General features: G+C 35.3%; 1 protein-coding gene across 1 annotated transcript; it reads right to left on the bottom strand.

Moving 5' to 3' along the window:
- Positions 1–1,216: 1,216 nt before the first annotated feature.
- LOC127186995 (prolactin-3B1-like) lies at positions 1,217–9,647 on the bottom strand. Its single transcript, XM_051143264.1, has 5 exons — positions 9,617–9,647; positions 8,407–8,564; positions 4,880–4,984; positions 2,879–3,058; positions 1,217–1,402 (listed from the first exon to the last, which is right to left on the bottom strand). Exons 1-5 carry the CDS (start codon positions 9,645–9,647, stop codon positions 1,217–1,219), a joined length of 660 nt encoding a protein of 219 aa, XP_050999221.1.
- Positions 9,648–10,503: the final 856 nt, after the last annotated feature.

Below are 10,503 nucleotides of genomic sequence, written 5' to 3'. Positions count from 1 at the left end.
ACTAGTCTGCCCACAACAGAAACACCTGATTCTCAGAGGAGTTTTACTTGTGTCATAGTCACTTTATTTGTCACTTATGTAATAACACACATGTGTTACTTACCTTTATCTACTGAACCCTGAGAAAGGTATGAGCATTGATATTTAGAACAGAGAAAAGGAAGAAACATCAAAAGAATGGATAAAATTTGTCTTTCCTTATTTGTGGCATTAATAACTGTAGTACCAGAGTAGGATGTTAAAAAGCTGAATGGCTAGATGGGGCATTGTTAGACCTATACTAATGTAAAGCCACAAAATATGCAGCATCTGTCTAAGATGGAAATATGTAGGCTCAAGGTTTCATATTTATTAGAAAAGTTTAAAGACACCACATGCATGTATCTTAACAGCCTTCAGAGTGTTTAAAAAGGCAGAACTCTACACAAAGAACTACAGGCAATTAAAACATGCTCAGAGTCAGATAGATTTCCCCAAGGATAGACACACCAATTGGCTGTCTATTATAAAATAATCAATGTTAAAAGTATACATACCAGTAGCAAATATCAGTATAAGACTGAGTATGTTATATTTATGATTTTCTGTATCAATATGCATACATACATAGAAATGCATATGACACAAATTAATGAAAATGAGGCCATGGATTTTAAGAGCAAGAAGAGAAGATGAGAATACTTAGAAGTAAAGCCAAGGGATAATGTTATAATACTGTGTGTGTGTGTGTGTCTTTGTGTCTGTGTGTGTTTACTGTATTTAAGTATAGTCCAATTGTAAAGCAATTGTATTGTCTGTAATGAGACTTGAAAAAAATGCTCATTGTGTGTTATTTGTTTTCATATTCTATGCCCAGATATCCATCTTCTTCACAGAGTGGCTCTACTGATTACTAGGAGACTCTTGCTTAGATTCTAATAAGTTCAGTCATCTTCACTCATTCTGACCAATATAAGCACTCACTTTTGTAAACTAAACTTATATATGGAGAAGATATGATATGAATATTCCAATACCATTATTAAATTCTATATTAAATGTCCATAAAACATAGACAAATATACATTTTGGATGTAACATTTCCAAAGAATAAGTTTATTTTTGACTAAAGTACCAACTAAACCTAGAATTGCACCAAAGAGGTAGAGATTTAGTAGAGCCTTGAAGTTCCAGATGATAAAAGACCTTCTCAGTGACAGAAGACACAAATGGATGCTCAGCAATTGTTGCTATGGACATCTCTGCACTTCAATACCTTGACAAAGTTGTCAACCATATGTGTATCCCTGCGCAGGCAGCGGTACAGGATACCAACATAGCAGTGAGTGCCCTCATAAAATGACTGCAAATCTGACCATCCGTACCAGGAAATATAGTCACTTTCAACATCTCCAGGATAAGCCTAAACATGGAAAAGAGAGGGATTATTTACATTATTAGGATTATTTGGTTATATTACCTTGTTGCATATGAGTGTATACATATGTATATACACAGAGATCACATGTACAAGAATGCATGTACATACATTAGAAGATCAGAAGTCAACATTTTAAAACCTCCACTTATGGCTTTTATCTTTCTCTATTTTTATTCTCTCAAAACAGATTCTTTTACTTACCAAACACTCACCAGTGATAGGAATCCTATCCTAATGTTTGGATAATAAGGAATATTTACTACATATCTTTATTTTAATGTACATTCTGAGATCAAATTCCTTGCTAGAAAGAAAGACATTTACTGACTATGCTATTTCATTAGCCTCATTCTCTAAAACTGATGAAGTTTGAATTATGCTAGATGGAAAATTTATTACTGAACAGTGAGTTTGTCACGCATATGGACAAAGGTATTAGGAAGGAACTAGTCCTCTAAACATAAACATGATATGAGAATGCATATTTTCCTGATATCATTGGTCTCAGAAGAGGTAAATTCATACTGGCATAGACTGAATGACAGAGAGTTTGGAAAATGTTTAACTGGTATTTGAGCAAATGACAATAAAAGAGCCAGTATTTTCTCAAGACATTCTTTTTTTTTTATTGTATTCTTAGTTTTTATCTATGTTTTTACAAGATTTCATGAGATTTATTTTTCTTTTTTTATGTTTATTTTTTAAATTAATTTATTCTTGTTACATCTCAATGGTTATCCCATCCCTTGTAACCTCCCATTCTTCCCTCCCTCCCATTATTCCCCTCCCCTATGACTGAGACTGAGGGGGATTTCCTTCCCCTGTATATGCTCATAGGGTATCAAGTCTCTTCTTGGTAACCTGCTGTCCTTCCTCTGAGTGCCACCAGGTCTCCCCATCCAGGGGACATGGACAAATGTGAGGCACCAGTGTACGTGTGAAAGTCTCAAGACATTCTTGGGGCATCATTCCTACTTATAGTTTTAGGAAGAATATCCTTTTATTCTTCTATATTTAAACTCATCCAGTTCTCCATACAATTTATTCTTCCAAATCTTTGGACATATCAAACATTTACTGTGTTAAAGTGTACGAGTTTCGAGACTGTTATCCGATGTGAGTTACTCAAGGATATTGATCCTACCTAGGAAAGCTACCTTTTGAGTTACTATGAGAAACATCTACTTACTATTAGGAGTACCGGTGTGTGATTTTTAGTTAAAGAATGTGAAGAAGGTAAGATTTACAAACAGCAGATCTTTATTGGCAAAGCTACAAATACGTTGGGTACTGGAACATTATATATATATATATATATATATATATATATATATATATATATATATATATATATTTCAGTCTCAGAAATGAAGCATTGAAAATTTCATTTCTTGTTAAACAAATGACGTCTTTCACGCACGAGATAAGGAACAGAGTATGAAGACCGCCTGAGCTTACCTTACTGAGTAAGATCTTTAGTCCCTCCAAAAGCTTGTGAATTCTTTCCTCCAACTCTTTTGCTCTTGACAGCATGTCATCAGACATACCAGGAAGAGTAGCCATTGCATACACCATGTGCTTCAGAGGCTCTTCCCAGGCTTGTAGAATACTGATAGACATTTTCATAAGGTCTTCTGACTAAACAATCATGAATAACATCTCATGAATATAAGTGAAATACAGCTGTGTTTATACATGTAGTGGCTGAATGAAGGTGTAAGCTCCGATACTGATTTGTTATGAACACGAATATAGAAAACATTTCAGCTCATGATGTGCAATAGACAAATAATAGTATGTCACAGAATTATGATTTGCTCAAGTGAACATAATTTTCCTTAACAATTATTTTCAAGAATATCAAACTGATCATGTTTATTTTCATTGTATACTCCACTATCTAGTCTTGGTAAGATTATTTAACTTGAGTGGTTCCCGCAACCTTGAGTAACCAAGGTTTGATTGCACACTATAGGTTTCTATGAGACTTTATTGAGATAAAATAGGTGTTAATACCTTCATAGAGTAGTGGCACAAATTATTTATACACTAATGATCCTATTGCTCACTCACATATACACATATGCTCTGTCCTTATGAAATATTAGAAGAGAAGCATAATGAAAAAAGAAGCCATTCTGCCTCATAATGGACTCAGTATTCTTGAATTCTTTCTCTTGCCTCTAGCAGAGAAGCCCATTTTGGGGTCAGGTTCTGGAGAACAAAAACTCAGTGTTACTTTTAATCCTGACATGAAATTTTGACTTTATAAGTGTCTAGTCACTGCCATAATATATGGGAATAACACATCTGATTCACAAGTTTTGCTTTCTAGTCTGTTAACTACTGTCCTGGTAATGGAATAAAAATGAAGTAGGAAGGGAATCTCATGGACATTTTATAGCAAACATGTAAATCATATGAATAAAAATGCAGTTCAAATGGTGATAGAAAAATCCATTGCTTGACTCTTTGTAGCCCAGGGATTAGATCTGAGGAACGGAAGTATCCCGGTTTCATTGCTACTTAAATGTCATGTGATTCAATCTCTATATACAATTTTGGAACTTCAGCTCCATATGGTCACAATAATGGCCTGTATTAGAAAGATTTTTGAGAATTAAATCAATCAATGTTAATTGATTACTTTTAAGGAGTGTAGACAAATAGATCGGAGCATCGGAGCAAATGATAATCTCTTCTTACACCTCTTCCTCTCTCAATTGCCATATTTATACTCATATTTTATTTGTGAACAGCTTGTGTGTAGATTTCAACTATTATTCATAATCATGACACAAAATAGATTACATGTGTAAGATATACACACATAAAATGTTTGTATTAATCATATTCTGTTGTTTATGTCAGAGACTGACAGGGAAGGTGTTACAACAGTTATATATTATAGTGCTGAGATAAGCAATCCCCATCATATCATAGACTATCACCAAGAGTATTATAATAAGAGAAAACTCCTTTCAGCTTATTTTCACTAGAGATACAAGAAGAGGCTGAGTACCTATAGAGGTGTTCATAAATAATGAAAAATTAATGAAACATTTATCATTAAGCAACATGCTTCTAGAAAAGGGCTTAGTATAATTTTATAAATACTTTTGCATCTGGAAGTATTCCACACATGAATTTATGTTCAACCTTGAAGGTCCAAGTCATAATAGAACTTCCCAGAGTATATTAATGATAATCCCTCAGGAAATATACTGCTAAAACGTGGTGCTCCAAATGTTCAGTTGATTAGCCTGTTATCATAGAAACAAGCATTTGCCTTAGAGTCAAATTACCAACCCATAAAACATGGTTGTCTGTCACTTCTTACCTTTTCTTGTATTTAAGACTACTGAACTTGCTATGGCCACAGGAACCTCATACAGCACAAGTGTGTTGTTTATGACTTCAGTTTTTTTTGTGTGTATGAAAACTATGAGAGAAACTTACGTTTGTCTGGTGGACTTGTTCACTCTTTTCTGGAGTAATGATTGAGGCAGTGTGGCAGGGGACTAACAATGGGTCCTGTGTGCAAGTAGTACCAAACATCATATCCTGGAAGAAATTGAAATTTTTCATTTATTGGGGATCAATATTGAATAAATACACTTATGACAACATTAGTAATGAATTTTGTAAATGTAAATTATCATAGGAAATGATAACTATATAGATGCAGCCAAACAGGTGAGAGACATAAAAGAAGCACATAGACTGGAAAGTTTTCAGGAAAATGCATTTAATAACTATATAGAAATTAAATTAGGAATGAAATAAACACTGTCTACATACATATTCCACCTATTGTATAAGCAATATAATATTCTAACTTACAATCCTCTTCCCTCTTCACTGTTCTCTTGATTTGTCCTTTATAAATGTCAGTGTTTAGAAGTAAGGCACTAAAATAAACAGACTTGCTTTTAGATTTCGGTTTAGTGCCAAAATATAATGTATGCATTTCCATAGTTAAAAATGTCGGGTCCTATTGGCACACGGTTATCTTTTTTCCTTTAACAAGGCAATGTAAAATCAATTAATTACTCATAAGTACATAATATTATTTATGGTATCAAAATCAGTCATAAAAATGAGCATCAATGAACCTCCTTATGGAGATGGCTTCAAATGTGCCAAACAAGCCACTGGGAAAAATGTCCTCATTTTGGCGACAGAAAGAATTCTTCCTAAAAATGGGCAAACTTAGATGCAGACAATCAATGGCCAAACTCTGACAAGACAGGGTAAGCTAGTCCTCAGTAGCCCCTGACTCACAAATATGTCTGTCAGATATATTGGGACAGAACGCTGAAGATGATGATCCAACATTATACAGAGTTTTGAGTGACTGTTAGGCATCAAACTGTCCCTGTCATTTTCTCAGTGTGAAAACTGCTAACTTGCGCTTCCTGCTTACTCATATAATTAATTTTGTTCCTTCTCAACTGTCTGATGGGGTTGAAGACAAGATTTTCTTTATTATTTTATTCATATTACATCTCAATTGTTAGCCCTTCCCCTGTTTCCTCCCATTCTTCTCTTCCTCCCACTTCCCTCCTTCTCCCCTCCCCTATGTCTGTGATTGAGGGAGACCTCCTCCCCCTATATATGCTCTTAGACTATAGAGTCTCTTCTTGGTAACTTTCTATCCTTCCTCTGAGTGCCACCAGGCCTCCTCATCCAGGGAACATGGTCAGAAAAGGGGCACCAGAGTTCGTGTGAGAGTCAGATCTCACTCTCCACTCAACGGTGGAGAATATCATGTTCGTCGGCTAGGTCTTGGTAGGGGTTCGAAGCTTACTGCCTATATTCTCCTTGGCTGGTGCCTTAGTTTGAGGAGGACCCCAGGATCCAGATCTGCCTGTCATAAAGTTCTTCTTGTAGGTTTCCAGGACCCTGTGGATCTTACTATTTCCCTATTCTTCCATGCTACTCTCGCCTAAAGTCTCAATAGGATGTCCTCTCCTCTGACCCATTTTCTTGGTAAGTAAAGTTTTTCATGGTACGTATCCCTTGGACTAGTGTTTTGATATAAGTGAGTATATACTGTTTGTCTCTTTTTGCTTCTGGATGAACTCACTCATTATGATAATTTCTAGATCAATCCATTTGTCCACAAATTTCGGGAAGTCCTTGTTTTTAATAGCTGAGTAGTATTCCATAGTGTAAATGTACCACAGTTTCTTAGTCCATTCTTCTACTGAGGGACACTTAGGCTGCTTCCATGATCTGGCTATTATGTATAAAGCAGCTATGAACATGGTTGAGCATATGTCCCTGTTGTGTGGTAGGGCATTTTCTGGGTATATTAATTTTACAATTAAGCTTAGTTGTTTTGGGGTTAAAAATTTTTAAGACTTGATAGATGTTTAAGTTGATAAAGATGAGATATGATATATATTGATTTACGTTCAGAATTTTAGACCCATCAAGATAAGATGGGTCTTCAAGGCTGGCAAATACAAATAGCCAAAACACTATGAATGTAACTTTATGTAATTCCTGATTTTTTTTTGTGGTTCTTCTTGCTATAGGAAGTTTATTGTATATATGTGTAATAATATAAATGTATATATTAAAAAAGGAAAAATTAAAAACTAGATATATTCTAAAGAAAAATTGCGAATGAATGAAGAACTATTTTAATAAGTGTTGTTTAATAACTACAGATTATCAATAGAAGATTGTATTTATAAAAAGAATTTATTATTTAATACTGGCAATCATTAAGTGCATAGAAGTGTACCTGATTCCTACAGATACTGCAGTTGAAAGATTGTGAATGTAGAATATGTAACAAAAGAAACATAAATAAGATATGGCAAGGAGAACATTTATTCACTAGAAGTCTAAAGACATATGCTCTATATTTTCAGTTTTGCACTGAGGTTTCTTTGTTTTTCCTCATTGATTGGTCCTAACCCAGTCGAATATACCTAAAAGGATAGAATTTTCTATTTAAAACCTGCCCTCCACTTTAAATGATATATTCATTCCTGAAGTATTAAAAACACAGTCCTTATCATTTGTGTTTTCTGGGTTGCATCCCTATTAACATGGTTTTCCGTAATTTAGTTTTACTCTACTCTTAATATTCATTGCAAGGTAATTCCTATAAAACAGACTTCTGCACAGTGATAAGTGAAAATGCCCATCTAGATAGGAGATCTTCACCAAAGACAGATTTTACTGCACATACAATAAATGCCTTTTAGACTTCATATAAAAAAGAAATGCTTTAAAAAACATTCATCAATAGGAATTGAGCATTTGCTCCTTCCTTTACCAGTCCAATTTTTCATGAAACTTCCTAATCTCCCTGTTCTATGTTACAATGTCTGTTTTTCACTTACGAAATCATTGCATTTAAAATTTGTTTCATGGTGGTTTCTGTTTTATGCGTAGGGTTTGATGATGACTCTTTCAGAATGAAAACTACTTCAAGAAACCCACAAGAAAATCCACAGAATCAACAATCCTGGACTCACAGGGGCTCACAGAGTGACTGACAACCAGAGAGCCACTAGGAGTCTAACCAAGCCCTCGATATATATGTCATAGTTATGCAGTTTGTTGTTTCTGTGGGATTCCTAACAGAAGGAGAAAGGTTTGTGTCTGATGCTTTTTCTTGTTTTGGGAACCCTTGTCCTACTGGGTTTCCTTGTCCAGTCTTAATATAAGAGGAGGTGCCTAATATTTTTGCAATTTGATATGCCATGTTTGGTTTGAAGGCCTGCTCTTTTCTGAAGGGAAATGGAGGAGGAGTGGATGGGGATGAGGCGGAGGAGGTGGGAGGTGGAGGGAGGGAGGGAAAACTAAGCTTGGGTTATAATATAAAATATAATTAATTAATAATAATAAAGAAAGATAGATGATAGATAGATAGATAGATAGATAGATAGATGATAGATAGATAGACAGACAGACAGACAGACAGACAGACAGACAGACTGGCCAAAAGGAAGTATGGTACTTACGTAGTCAGTACACAGTTTTGAAGCATAATCATGGGTGAAGTGTGATATTTGAGCCAATCGTTGGTATATGACTTCAATGGCCATTTGGGGAATTCGTGAAGATGTCACAGGCGCCCACAGGATCAGATTTGACACTGCTAGCAAAAGAAGTGTCCCAGCTATAAGAAGAAAAATGACACTGAAATGACCTATTCAGATGAAGTTTCATTAGAGAAACTTTATAGAATATACTGTCTGTCCTGAGTTCCTTGTGCTACAATACTTGCTTCTATAGAGATGGAACTGGAATCATTTTGTTCAATGAGAACACATACTGAATAGTGATGTTTCTCCCCTCCATAGATTGAGAAGTAGGAGGATTACCTCAGTTTGGGTTTGCCTTAGCAAAGCTTCTCAATTCAGTAAACATTTTTGCCTGAGATTAATCTTGAGACAAGGTCCTCAAGACATTCTATGTATTTTGAAGTATTGGGAATATATGTTCATTTTCCACTTCACAAAATAAATTTTAATTAGTTCATTAATTATTGTTTCTTGCAACTTAAGTTTTACTTAAAACTTAAGGTGACTTGTTAAAAACAGACCTCTTTTCTTTTTGTTATTTATTGCATAAGCCAAATTGATAAGATCACAAATCTACTATCATTGTCTGGCTACGGTTCTGGGACCCAATTCTGTCCTGGGTGGAATTATGTGAGCAGAACATTATCCAAGGCCTCAAACTCCATCATATTGTATCCTGTTTCTGTGACTGAACAAATAAACTATTGAATGCTATGTTCTCAATAAAGTTCAGCTTCCCAATTTCAATAACATGGTCATGTTTGTGTTCTTGTTTCTTGTTCTGCATGGAGTTCCATGCCTGGAAGGTCATGCAGGTGTGCATTAGAAATATGTAACAGTAGCTCTGTTTCTGCCATGGTGTTAAAAAAAATAATAAAGCAGCAAAGAGATATGAAATATCCATGGATCTTGCATTAGCAACCTTCCTCAGACAAGGAGGCTCCCCTAGAAAACCACTAATCTCAAGATTGATTCAGCAACTCCTGACAAACTATTAATTCTCAGCTCAGTGTTGTCTTGTATATTATGGAAAACAATAGTTCTCCAAATACTGCAGCATCAATAATAAGAAAGAATCTATTCTATCCAAACCATCATCAGGAAATAACATACTAAGGAAACAGAGTGTAGATGAAGTGCCACTTACAGAAGCATGGTTGAGTCAAAGGCAGCTGCATCTTGGAGAACTTCTACCAAAGTGTGGGCTCCAACACCAGAAGGCTGCTGCACCTGAGTACTGTCTTCCCTCAACATATTGCCTCCAATATATACTAACAGATTTTTCTCAAGGTCATGCAGGTCATCAGGCAGAAGGAAGTACTGTCTTTTGTCAAGGTAAAAGTTGCAGGATTATATTCCCTTAGGAAGTAGAAAAATCTGCCTTATCTTGCCAGAAATCCTGTCTCTGCACGTATTCCTTTGCATTTTTAAACAGTGTCCAGGGTTCAAATTATTTTGAAAATCACAAAAGTCATCTCAGCTCCACAGTGACGCAGGGCAAGGTACAGTAGGAAAATATATTTCCTTATACCTTTTCTCTAGATCAGAGTTCTGTATTCTTTCTGCCCTGTTCCTGTCATCTGTTAACTCCCCTAGGTGTTTCAGGTTGTAAGAAACGCCATCCATCAGTTCCTTTTCAGCTTTGGACTGGTATGTCACAGCAACAGCATATTATTCTCAGTATTTAATCTAAACATAGATTTCTGTCTGTAACCTGCAAGCTTTACTACTGTAAGTTTCTTTTTACAAAGTAGATACTGCTCCAGCATTAAGTAGGCAGAAGAACAAATGTTTGAAAAGCACTTTGATAGCCATATGATATTTCCCTTTGCAAAAACTGAGGGGACTTCCGTAGATGATGCCTATGACCTTCACTAAAACGTGTTTTTGCTACATTGTAAAAATGTAGCTTGTAGAATTCCTCAAGCATGGTTAGCTTTACATCTTTTCGCTACATTATTTCTTATAAGCACAACTCATTGCCACTTTAATAAAAATATACACACATTACCACATGGCTGATTGTTTTACCTC

The sequence above is a fragment of the Acomys russatus genome, chromosome 3, assembly GCF_903995435.1.
Source record: "Acomys russatus chromosome 3, mAcoRus1.1, whole genome shotgun sequence".
Taxonomy (NCBI): Eukaryota; Metazoa; Chordata; class Mammalia; order Rodentia; family Muridae; genus Acomys; species Acomys russatus.
The sequence above is the reverse complement of the archived record's forward strand: the minus strand, read 5'-3'. Positions and strand labels throughout refer to the sequence as shown.